This window comes from Dipodomys merriami, unplaced genomic scaffold (assembly GCF_024711535.1).
Source record: "Dipodomys merriami isolate MVZ:Mamm:240054 unplaced genomic scaffold, mDipMer1.0.p SCAF_9, whole genome shotgun sequence".
Lineage (NCBI taxonomy): Eukaryota > Metazoa > Chordata > Mammalia > Rodentia > Heteromyidae > Dipodomys > Dipodomys merriami.
In genome coordinates, this window is record NW_027206512.1 from 6,715,184 (window position 1) to 6,728,374 (window position 13,191).

The window sequence follows — 13,191 nt, forward strand, 5'->3', positions numbered from 1 at the left end:
CTTGTCCCTTTGGAACCATCTGGCCTTTGACTCTATTTGCAGTGGAAGTTAGAATAAGCTGAGTGAGACCCCAAGGTCATCAGCTCCTGCCTTTGTGCCAGGACATGCAAACAACCTAGGCCAATCACTAACCTGTTTTTTAAAAACCTCCAATCAGAGAGGACCTGCGCCTGCTTTTTATGAACTGCTGCCCTGTGTGACTGTAAATGTCGTTTGCTATCTCTGTGTCTCTTATCTCACTGTGGCTGCATTTTGCTCCTCACATGAGCTAACCCTTTCTTAGCTTTTGCTCTACTTCTAGGCAGGCCTTCTCTTGTCAGAATGGATGGGAGACCAGTGTCACTCTGCAAATGACCAGGATGGTAAGTAGGTTCTGGGACGCCATGTACTTGGAATGGGTGGAGGAGTGAAGTCATCTCTCATTTTACAAATTATTTATTTTGGAGCTCATCCCCATCAAACTAGGCAAGCACTCTAGATCCTGTATAACAGAAGATGGATATTTCTCTGTGTGTTTGCAAATGGGACACTAGAGGGCTCCCAGGGGTTAAAAACGGGCAGAAAGTTGTTTGAATGAAAACGGATTCTCTATGGCATTTGCTTTTTCAGAATTGCAAATTAAGGTTTAGTTTTTAAATCATCATTAAAAATATCTCTAATATGTCTGAAAAGTATGCACTTGCCAGTTTACAAGCAAGCATTTTACTTTTTCATCACTGGAAGGGAACTTTTAAAGCTGAGCTGAAATGTTTGCACTGTGGAACTCTTGACCATGAAAAATATGTTCTACTTACATGCCTCAGCCTTCAAAAGTTCCTTGCATTAGAGTCAGGATCACATTCTTCCCGAGCCAAGCGTGGGGCCCGCTCTGTAAGTAAGGTCGCTTATGCTCTTCTTCTGCTACTTAATGATGTGAAAAAAATGCAGCTGGAGGTTTGTTTCTTTAGGCTGACTTTAGTGGAAAGAAAGAAATAAAAGAGAGTTGGATTATGTGTGTGTGTGTGTGTGTGTGTGTGTGAGAGAGAGAGAGAGACACAGAGAGAGAGAGAGAGAGAGAGAGAGAGAGAGAGAGAGAGAGAGAGAGAGAGAGAGAGAGAGAGAAAGAGACAGGGACAGAGACAGAGACAAAGAGAGACAGAAAGATATTGAAAGAATGGAGAGAGATATTGAAAGAATGTCGGAGCTTCCAAGTACTATAATTTATGGCTTTATATTTCACAAAGTTAGTGTAAGATAATGGAACATATTGTGAAAGAAGTCTGTAACATTAAATTCAGAGAATATGGCTCTAAATTTAATGCTGATTCTTGGTACTTTTGCTCAGATAATGTAAAAATAATGTGGGATAGCTGTAAGTTGTTAAAAGATGCTCTATTTCTTGTCCTAAGTTATTTCTGAATTGTGGAAAGGAAAAGTTCAGGTTGATTAAATTTTAATGCTTTGCTTCAGAATCAAATGAGATGATTCTGGATGGAAGTCACAAAAACCTTATTTTTAAAAATGTGTGTGTGTGTGTGTGTGTGTGTGTGTGAGAGAGAGAGAGAGAGAGAGAGAGTGTGGTTTGTTTTCACGACTTTAAACTGATAACCTAGCCTACATATCTGTTTTATTTTGGATTTTTCAACTTTATGTCCAGTTGGGTGGTGCTATTTATGGCAGGCAAGGGTTAATTTCTTCTTTCCCCTGGCAGGGGAAACGAAATGGTTTGAGATGGTGACTCAGTAAACTGTTTCCATTCATTCCAGAACCAGCCCTCCTTTCTCCTTGGGAAGGCAGATAGGAACTTACAAGGTTTGTTGTGGTTGGTGTCAAAAACATTCCCAGCTCAGGTCACCAACCCTAGCCTTCCACCTCTGCCCCCCTGGAGAGGACACTACCGCTGAATTCAGGAAGCCATGCATCATGCCAGCAGGAGCCAACTGCAGACTTTAAACTCGGGTCAACATGCGGATGCGGCAGAGAAATGACCTGTCCAGACAAGCCAGGGCCACTCATAAACTGGCTCTTCTGCTCCCTGTGCGGCCCGAGGCTGCGGAAACTCTGGAGCAGCCGGCGCCCCAGGACCCGCCGGAACCTCCTGCTGGGCACTGCCTGTGCCATCTACCTGGGTTTCCTGGTGAGCCAGGTGGGCCGCGCCTCCATCCAGCAGGGGCAGGCCGCTGAAAGGCAGCGGCCTCGCAGCCTTGACAAGGCCCAGGCCTCTTTCGCTGAGATCCCCCTGGATGGGACTCTGGCCCCACCGGAGTCACAGGACAATGGGACCACCCTGCAGCCCAACGTGGTGTACATTACCCTACGCTCCAAGCGCAGCAAGCCGGCCAATATCCGTGGCACGGTGAAACCCAAGCGCAGGAAGAAGTATGCGGTGGCCTCTGTGGTCTTCGCACCTGAGAAATGGGTTGGACCGTCCCGTCGGCCGCAAGAACCTGCAAGGGCAGCCTATGCTGAAATGCCTGGGTATTCTTGGGAAGGACACCTAGCCAAGGTCGGAGGGCGACCCTGGAGTTTGGTGCGAGGTCCTGGAATCCGATCTGCAGGCGCAAATTTGCACCTACCCGAGACCAGGGAGAGTAACATCAGGATCTACAGCGAGAGTGCCCCCTCGTGGCTGAGCAAAGATGACATCCTCAGGATGCGCTTGCTGGCGGACGGCGCGGTGGCGGGCCTCCAGCCAGTGTCCTCCAAGAGCGGAGCTCACCTGCTGGTGCTGGAAGGGAGCACCCCAGACTCCATACGCCGCTGCGGGCCTAGCCCCTGCGCGCTACTCAAGCAGCCCTTGGACATGAGTGAGGTGTTTGCCTTCCACCTGGACAGAATCCTGGGGCTCAACAGGACCCTGCCGACTGTGAGCAGGCAATCAGAGTTCATCCAAGGTAACAGATTCATTCCCACGTTCCTTTCTTTGGCAGCTGTTGGGGATTTGGGTTCATTTTCCCTTTTCCTTTAGTCCTTTTTTTTTTCTAAGTGATTTTTCTCCACCCACGTTTGGAGAGCAGCAGCAAGTGCGAGTCTTTCCATGCTCTTGGCATTCTTTTATTTTCCCAGCCGGGGAGGGTGTGAGTTCCAGCGAAACGCTGCACTGGACATGCAAGAATGAGCCCACAGTGTATCATCTTTGCTCTTCATTTCCTCGCTGCACTTCCCAGCGGTTTATTAAATCTAATTACAGCCCATGGCAATTGGCATGATACAGAGAGGAAGACAGGGTGGAGTCACAGAATTTGCTGGCAGTCAGGAGTCTTATTATAGGTTACTATGGACACAGAATTCCCTTCTTTGGAAGTTTTATTTTACAATTAAGATTGAAATGTTATCTATTTATACTACACAGGGTCTTTTTAGGAGGCCAACAGCCAGACCATGTTCTATTCCATCATTTTGATTCTCTCTCCCTAGTATTTAACCCTTTTACTTAGCAAATTAGAGAATGGAAGCAAGAATATTTGCCACTCAGTGTACATATTGACTTGCCATATGGTGTTTGGTCAAGCTTCAAGACAATGGCTTTGGAGCTTGATTTCTGAGAATCTCTCTTGGGAGATACAGGTTTTGGTAGGTTGTAAGGTATGCAGCAGTTACAGCAGGCAGGTCAAAGTGATGGTATTGGTCTGTGGTCATGCCTATGCCAATAAAACACATTCTGTGAATGTTGAAGCTATGCCAAGATTGGCATCCAAAATCCAGGGAGTCTGTTGCTTGTGTTGAAAGCACAATGACCCTAGAAGTTACAAATGTTACAGGTGGGCACAAGGTGCTCAAAAGGTTCTCAAAGGTCTTACCATCACCCTAAAATTTAGTCTTTTGCTTGTTGCTGGTGGCTCATGCTTGTAATCCTAGATGCTCAGGAGGCTGAGGTCTGAGGATCATGGTTTGAAGCCAGCCTGGGCAGGAAAGTCCATGAGACTTTTATCTCTAATTAACCACCCAAAAAGCAGGGCCTTCAAGTGGAGTTAAAAAAAGTTGGAGTTCAAGTGGTAGAGTGCTAGTCTTGAGTGAAAGAAGCTCAGAGACAGTGCCCAGTCCCCCAGTTCAATCTCCAGAGCTCTCTCTCTCTCTCTCTCTCTCTCTCTCTCTCTCTCTCTCTCTCTCTCTCTCTCACACACACACACACACACACACACACAATTACACAATTAGCATTTCAGTGAGATTTCCTGGGATGGGTGAGTTAAAGCTCTTGGAGCTTCTAGAGAACAAGCCACTTTCCCATTGGCTTTGAGATTATAATCTAGTTTTAGAATAGGTACTGCTTGACACACCAATTATTTATATAGGGCATTCTTTCCTTATTCTGGTTCATGTCTAAGTGCTCTAGATTCTCAGTGATGTTTCGATGTCTCAGATTCATAAAGCATGCCAATGTTAGAAAGCCCCTTGAACATTTAATCTGATGTTGGGAAAAGCACTCACTGCTAAGCACATCACTGAATAATGGACTTGTAGAGTTCATGTAAGCATGGGCTCCTAAAGCTTTCACAGTGAGGTAGGCATTATTACTGTTTTCATTTAGCATTTAGAAAACTGAGGCTTATTGATGCAAAGTCACTGGCACCAATTGTCATAGCTGGTAAATGGCCCAGAATATTTCAGAAGCAGAAGTCCTGTTAACCAGTGGACTTAGGTGAGTATGTACCTGATTATCCCAACAGTGCCATGCATGAGTGATAGCTCATTGGGACAGGCATTGGTTACACAGGTGTTCATGGAGCTCTCCTGGCTCAGTAGGACAGAGGTCCTCTCCTGAGTTATTTTTCTTTACTTTCATGTCATAAAGGATACAGAGAAGAGAAAGTGGTATAGCTTGAGGCAGAGTACTGGAACATCTTCTTTGAGCTTTCTTAGGATGTTGGGAAAAATTCCAAGTAGCAATTAAGATCATGAGCTCTGGAGCTGGACTGCCTGGCTCTGAATTCACCAGCCATGTTATCTGGAAATGTTGCAATGTTTTTCCTCTCTCAGTTTCTTCCACTTGAAAAGACAATACTGTCTCCCTCATCAGGATGGCTGGTAGTTGGTACATGGAAAACACCACTGACTCAAAGATTGGACTAGTTTTGTTACTACACTAACCTCATGAAATACCAACCATATAGAGTTGAGTTGGAATGAGTGGCTCAATGATCATTGGGCAAACATCTTTTAGCCTTCAATCCCCAGAGATCATTTTTTTTTCATAAAAAATCCATGGCTAAATCTCTAGTCTTCTGATTGCTTAATTAAGTTTGCAATCTTGTTACCAGTATTCCTCTTAGATAATTATTTCTTTGTTCTCAATCTCCAGAGTAAAGATTTAGAATAAAGATTTGAATTTGAAGGAGGGGGAGTAGAAACTCAATATGGTCTGAGTGTTCCTCTTCCCATTTACCTCCAAATGGTGATGGAAAGAAAGCAACAGGGCTAAAAGTAATTGGATTCAGTATGATGGATTAAATCTGTAAAGTTATATCACATTTCTATATCTTCAGTTGTTTCTCTTTTATTTTTTTTTGTTTCTCTTTGATACCTCCTCCCATTTAGTTACTTGCTTATAAAGCCAAGTCTTATTAAGAACCTAAGAAACATGTATTTCTGAATACTCAATACAATTATATACATGCAGATTATTATACTAGTATGCAAAGTGTGCAAATAGACTAGCTCTAGTTATGATATGGAAAATCTTACAATCTCAGTATTTCTTTCTGTCTACTAGCCTTTTCTTTCCCTGTGACTTTTTTATCCCAATTTCCCCAAGAATGTGTTTTTTTTTCCTTCTTGGACCCTAAAATTGGTCTCATAGTTTGAGCTTAGCTTTATTTGGACTGTTCTGTCAACCCAACAAGGTAATAGATCTTATCTAGTAACCTGGATTCTCTTTCTGGCTCATTCTTTATTATCACATTATACATATCTGCATTGTAATCATTGTCTAATCATCTTTTCCTTTTCTCTATAATCCAGGTGTAAGGAGGCAGAAATATTTTTTGTATTCTTTATTGTATTTGCTATTTCAGGGTCCTAGTAAAGAATTGGGCACATGGTAGGCACTTTATAAGTCAAATAACTGTAGGGATGTATTCTCAACCTGTGTCAATAATTCTTAAGTAATTAGTCTGTATTTGCTCCTCTTCTCCAGGACTTAGAAGTACTATCCTTTTGAGTGTTACACTCAGACTAGAATTTCTCCTGGAGGTTCTCATAATGAGACAATGATAAAACTTGTGACAGTAATAAAATTTGTTTTGGAAGCATCTCTACAACACACATACTGATGTTTATAGAGCTTATTCTTGTGAAGCCCATCGTCAGTGTGGTCTGCTGGCATTACTCTGTAGAGCAATTTGACAATGGGTTTTCTGACAAATAACAGTATTTGGTTTAGGTATGTGTTTCTCTGGTGGTGTGGCTTGGTCTTGAAATACAACTTTTAACAAAAAAGGGAGAGGAATAGCTAGTAAATCTTTTAAGTAATCTGTTTCAAATGTTCTATATCTGTTTCAAATGATCTATATATATACATACATAGATCTATATAGATATCTATGCATCTATATCTGTATATCTTTCTGTATCTTTATCCATACAGGTATATAGATATCTATGTATCTGTATTTACATCTATATATCCATTATAGCTCTATCTATCTATCTATCTATCTATCTATCTATCTATCTATCTATCTATCTATCTATCTATCTATTAGCTATGTGTCTAAGACTGCACACAGATGCAGGCTCTTTTCTCAGTGGGAAAATGACTTCAGCCATAGCTGGGACTTCCTCAATGTTTCTTTATACCAGGAACCATTCTGTTCTAAGAACTTTGTTTCCTTTATCTCATTAAGTCCTTACTAAAATTTTAGAGGTGTACCCAGGTGTCATAGAGCCTGGGACTCTGACAGATACATAATGGACATGGAAATTGAGATCCAAAGAGAGAGTAGTTAGGTGCCTTGCTTGAAGTCACACAGATTGCCTGCAGACAAGAGGCATGTATGAGATGCAAAGGAAGATTCAAGAGAAAATCAAACACTGTGATCTGAATGATTCTTTTGCCCTCTATCTCTCAGGTGAAGCTCTGTTGATTCAGTTTGAAGATAAAAGAATCTTTTTATTACAGATGGCTTTGATTTACAATGTTGATAAATATCAGAAGTTGAAAATACATCCAATATACAAACTTACCAAGTATCACAACTTAGTTCAAGCTATCTTAAATATGATCAGGTATTTTACAGAAACATTTACATTAGCTTACAGTTGGGCAAAGTAATCTAACACAAACTCTTATAGCTTTATAGTAAAATCTCATAACAGCTTAGAATAATGTATATATGATAAGATACAAAATATAAAACATGATATTAAAAATAAACAAAACTCTAGCCACATAGCATGCTATAGAGTATAGGTTGTGTGCCCTCCTCATTATATCACTGTGATCATTCACTGTCAGGACATGGTATTATAGAAGAGTAACACAGCATTGTGCAGAAATCACTAGCCCAGGGGCTGGGAAGGTGGCTCAGTGGTAGAGTGCTTGCCTTGCATGCATGAGGCCCTGGGTTCGATTCCTCAGAATCACATAAGCAGAAAAAAAACCTGCAAGTTGCCCTGTGCCTCAAGTGGTAGAGTGCTATCCTTAGCTGAAGAGCTGAGGGACAGTGCCCAGGCCCAGAGTTCAGGCCCCACAACCAGCAAACTCCCCGCCCCCCCAAAAAAAAACAAACAAAAAACCCCACTAGCCCAACAAAAGATTAAAACTCACATTCTAAGTTCAGTTTCTACTGAATTCTTCAACACCATTCTAAAGCTGAAAAGTAAGTTGAACTAAGGTATCTTGAAGACCTTTCACATGCAGCCAATCTTCAGGGATGCTGTTAAATGGTCAAGCTAATATGGGTGGCCTGATCATCACACTCATTAGCCCAGTGACTCTGGGATGAGATCCTGGTGGTCTAACAATTAATTCTAAGTGATTAGCTTTGAATACCAAAGATATATTTGAAGTTGGTAAGTTAACCAGTATTACATGAATAGCACTAAGATATCCAAAGTTACCCTAGAAAATGAGAAGGGGCCACTTTGGGAATGGCAAGTTCATGAGTATTTAGATAGTGTACAGCAATATGAAATGTAGCAGTCATCCTTGGTACAGATTCTCATACTGTGCATATCTATGAAGAGGTTCAAACATAAAATACATTATCTGGATTTTTTTAAAAAAATAATTTGTTTTTGCTGTAAGGTCAGCAAAATCTTAAAACAAAATATGTATGAAGTTCACTGTTACATACTACATAAGCCTATAATTTTTTTTCTGGTACTTGGGCTTGAAGTCAGGTGGCTCTTGCAGGCTCTGCTGGTGCTCTACCAATTGAGTCAAGCCTCAGCATTTTTCTGGTTAGAGATGGACTCTCGGCTTTTCTTCCCCATCTGGCTTTGGACCATACCTTTTGAGTAGCTAAGTTTGCAAGTGTGAGCCATGAGACTCTGCTCCACACTAATTTTGATGTCTTTGTTCATTATACTTCAAAGCAATTCTAACAGATATTACCGTTGTTTTGAATAGGGAAACTCTGGGGCTCAGAGTGGTTATAAAAGTTATCTTGTATAACCTAGCTATTGAGCAGTGGAATTAACATCTCTATATGTTGCTTCTTTTAGCCCAGATATCTGTTACATACACATTGGCAAAAGTATGAGTTACTGACAAATTTTAGCATGCTAGTTTCTGCTGTTACTGCTTATGCCAACATTCCTACTTAATTTTATTTCAGGAATCTTACTTTGATAATATTTTCATTAAAGGAAAGTTGTAATATACCATTCTGAGCACTGGATTGTTCAACACTTAACAAATTTTCCAATGATCAGCCAATCCTTTTTGCCTTTTTATTCTTATAAGAGTCTCAGAGCCTTCTAAAAGGCACTGACATTGTTTGGTGATGATACATTTACATAACCTTTTTGAAGAACATATTTTCAATATTTATCTAGAGTAAGGCAAAAAAGATATGTTTTTGTGAAGTCAAGAGTGTAAGAAAAGAAAATCCAGTACACAAGTGTGTTCTTTGATTTAGTAGTTCTGCCTGAGCTTCCTTCATAATGCCCACTGTAATGTGAGTGGATATCAAGGGACATCATTTTGGTAGCATTTAGGCATCGTCCTATTTTTCATGCCCAGCGTGGAAGATGAATTATGCATGTTTTATTTTTAGGATTCTGCTTTATTGCACCAGAGCTGTCATACTGAATCAAGGTAGCCTAGTTCTGGGGTTTCTGAAGGCAGGCTGTTGAGATGACAAACTGCAGGCACCCCACACAGTTCCATTTAAATTCATTGTAGAGCCCAAATTCCTCACTGTTTTTCAGCTTGCGTTGCCTCTTCTCATTAGATAGCAGGAGAAGTAGGGTCTGTTTGTCATATTTTCCAGTATACTCAGACAGCACTATGAGTTCTAAGAGATGCTGTGCTAGATGAGGAAGCAAAGTTGGCATCTTTGCAACTGTATCCTTCAGGCTGTCAGATAAATGTGAGGGTCTATTTGCATAGTTTTTTTTCTTGAGGAAAATTTTTTTTCCCCTGCTGATATGGGGGTTTTAACTCAAGGTCCTATACTTACTCAGCTTGCTTGCTCACAGCTGGTCCTCTACCAGTTGAGCCACATTTCTAGCCCAGCTTTTTGTGATTCTATTAGAGATGAAGTCTCTTCCCTGGGCTGGCTTCCAAATATGATTTTTCAGACCTCAGCTTTCTGAGTGGTTAGAATAGGCATAAATAAGCCACTTGGTGGCTGGACCTTGAACACAATTTTGAGGGCAATTCTGATGCACCTATAACTTGGAAATACATTGCCTTCCAGACTGTACAAATCTTTGACATATCTTTAAATTTTCTTCAAAAACATTTAATTGGGAGCATGTAATCATATTTTATTTTTGAAATTTTAGACTGAAAGTACATTGTATTCTTTATTAGAGAAGCCCTGAGGATATTTCTTTAAGAATCACTTTGAATTGGTCAGCCTAATACTTGCATTCATTCAGTGAACAAAAGTTTACTGAGCTTGGATTCTAAGCAGCATTGTGCTATAGTGTCTCTTGTTTGCTCACTACATACCTTCTCTGGCCCCCTGCAGGACCTGGCAACTGACAACTTTTTTGGTGTCTCTGGTGTTTCTTCCTTGATCCTGTATATGGTTGGTATAGAAGAGGCCTTGAATGGTTGTTGCAGTGTAAAGCATGCATGTGCCTTAACTCCATGTAATCTTTTCCCATCCATGGAATATTTCTCTTTATCCTTTAGCAAGTAGTTATTAAGCACCTATTATATGTCAACCACTCTTTTAGTCATTGAGGCTGTATCAGTGATCAAAGCTGTCCAGAATCCCCATCTATGTGGAACTGATGCTAGTGGGTGCCCTGAAAGTTTGGAAGCCTGGAGAGAACTGTGGTTGATTGCAGACTTCCTTAGCACTTTCTGATCTCCACACCATAAGCCATCTCCATGGTAGCTAAAGCTGCTGCAGCTCTGGTTTGGTCTAATAACCACACAGGTATGACTGGACTAGTCAGTCCTTCTTTCTAACTCAGCTAATTGGCTCCTATTTCACCTTTCAGTCCAATTTGGGTATCTCCATTCAATTCAATGGCATTTACTTTTATGTGTGAAGCATGGGCCTGGCACTGGGGAAGAGAGCTATGTGGTTAAGGGTCTGGACTGGCAGAATAGATGTCCCTGCTTTGAATCCTGTTTCTGCCATTTGCTGCTGTGTGATCTGTGTTAACTTAACCAATCTCTTTGTGTCTTATTTTTTTCTCTAGTGTTATTGGGATGATGATAAAATAATGATGATGAAGGTGGTAACAGCACTTACCTTAGACTTGTCATAAGAATTCAGTTGGGGGGCTGGGAAGGTGGCTCAGTGGTAGAGCGCTTGCCTTGCATGCATGAGGCCCTGGGTTCGATTCCTCAGCACCACATAAGCAAAAAGAAAAAAGCCGGAAGTGGCCCTGTGGCTCAAGTGGTAGAGCACTATCCTTGAGCTGAAGAGCTGAGGGACAGCGCCCAGGCCCAGAGTTCAGGCCCCACGACCAGACCCCCCCCCCAAAAAAAAAAAAAGCCAAAATAATTCAGTTGATGTATATACCACAGTGCCTTCGACCACAGAGTAGTACTCATAAATAGCACTTTTTTATTTTCAATCAATTTCTGAGCTGATTTGGTTCTCTGTGATATATGACTTTTTTAGATTTTAGTTTATCTAGATATTGGTAAATAAATGGGCACCTAAAAATTGGAGACTATATTGAATCATAGCAATAACTTTCGTTCATGGAGTATGACACACTTTCATTCTGTATATCCTTAATGCAGATTTTCTGTGAAGAAACTGAGGCCCAGAGAATAGCAAGTCTTCTGGGTAGTATGCTTGAGGCTGGGGATGGGCATAGGTTGGAGGGATTCAGTAGTATCATTCTTCATCACTGTGACTTGTTTCACTTTGACTGGCTCCTATGAATGCAGCCTGGGGCTTTCTCCATCATTCATGCTCTAGACTATAACCCGCCTAACCTTGAAATATGGTTCCTACGCATAACTATGATGTCTCAAGTTTTTCCCTTTCCATAACAGTGTCTGGGGTTGGGCAGTGAGAGGCAGTGGTGTTTCCCCCATCTGCCCTCAGTATTCCTGAGTCTCACTGAAATATGGACATTTGGAAGTGAATTGTTGAGTATTACCTGGACAGAAACAAGGGCATAGAAACCTTTTCACATCCTTGGAACTGCTTCAATCTCTCTGAATTCATTTATAGTATGAACATTGAGATTAAAGATTACTAGGAGATCACATCAAATACATTTTTTATTTTGAATCCATTGGCTATTTTTGATCTCACAGAGCTCCCAGATTGGACAAGAGTTAGTTAAGTAGACTTGCTGCATAAGCAGCATAGAATAAATACCCCAATTAGTATATTTTTAAGAGAAAAGAGAAATAGAGGGAATTTGTCTTAGACTGCACTAATAGGAGAGTGGATTCAGAAATTATAAAAACTATCTAAAGAAATAATGCTCTAATTGACTCTTAACAGGTAAAGTGGGAGAAAAATAAGAGAGGGGTAACAAGTTCAACAAGTAATGTACTCACTACCTTGTGTAGGTAACTGTAACCCCTCTGTATCTCACCTTGACAATAAAATTAAGCTTAAAAAAGTCACTGTGAGTGGAGTGCGAAACAGGAAGGGTAAATAGAGTAGATATGAATATGTTCAGGAAACTGCAAATAGATGAAGATAAGGAGAATGGCTCTAGATAAGTCTATGTTCAGTATATATTGAGCATGCGCTTTATCTTGCAGAAATGGTGATAGCTGATGAAGACTAGACGTTATGTAGTTGGCCCTGTGATGTGAGATTACTCTGGTTAGGTATTCATGGCTCTTTTAGCTACATCAATAAACATAGAATCACTCAGGGCTGGGTCACCTGAGTGTGATTAAGACTTTATCTATACAATGAGATTGTTGCTGGAGTCTGGCACAAGCACCCTGAGAATTCACATCTCATTCTTTTTTTTTTAAATGGAATATAGAGACAGGAAGAGTCTGGGAGTTTCCATTTATATAACTGAAGTCCAGGGCAGACCTAGAAAGTAGAAATTTCTGCCCATTAGTCAAAGGTTCAGAACAAAGAAGGACATTGTTTTTAACAGCAGAACTGGTCATTTAGATTGTTGAGTAGTTCCTGATGGAGTCACAAGACATTCTTCCTTCCTACCTCCTCAGCTTCCAACTTTTGCGGAAATGTGATAATTTTAACTCAATCCAACTTAGAGGAAGATAAACTATGATGTAGAAAATATTTGTACAAGTAAAAAAAGCTTACTTTCATTTGAAAAAATATATTCTAGACTGCAAAGTAATCTATTGCTTCTCTAATTATTACTAAGTTTAGTCTTAATTGATTATCATATAAGATAATTGATTATCATATAAGTTTGGTGGGGTTCAATGGGACATTTTGATATATATATGTGTATATATATATATTTATAGTGTGGAGTGATTAAATCATGCAAATTAACTCCATCCACCCACATACTTTGAGTTTCTTTGTTATGAAAGCATATAAAATCTTTTTACATAGAAATATACAATGGATTATTATAGTTGTTATATAGAGCAATAGATCATTACATATAATTCCT

General features: G+C 40.4%; 1 protein-coding gene across 3 annotated transcripts in view; it reads left to right on the top strand.

The window, feature by feature from the left end:
- The first annotated feature begins 208 nt into the window (after nt 1–208).
- Gask1b (golgi associated kinase 1B) overlaps nt 209–13,191 on the top strand; it is a 53,210-nt gene continuing 40,227 nt past the window's right edge. The window contains exons 1-2 of one of the 3 annotated variants that reach the window (XM_070013196.1): nt 209–362; nt 1,746–2,873. In XM_070013196.1, coding sequence (XP_069869297.1) covers nt 1,964–2,873 — 910 coding nt within the window. In that variant the 5' untranslated portion in view covers nt 209–362; nt 1,746–1,963. Of the gene's footprint in view, nt 363–741; nt 875–1,745; nt 2,874–13,191 lie in introns of those variants that run through there. The other 2 variants (XM_070013199.1, XM_070013197.1) reach the window with 2 other exon arrangements.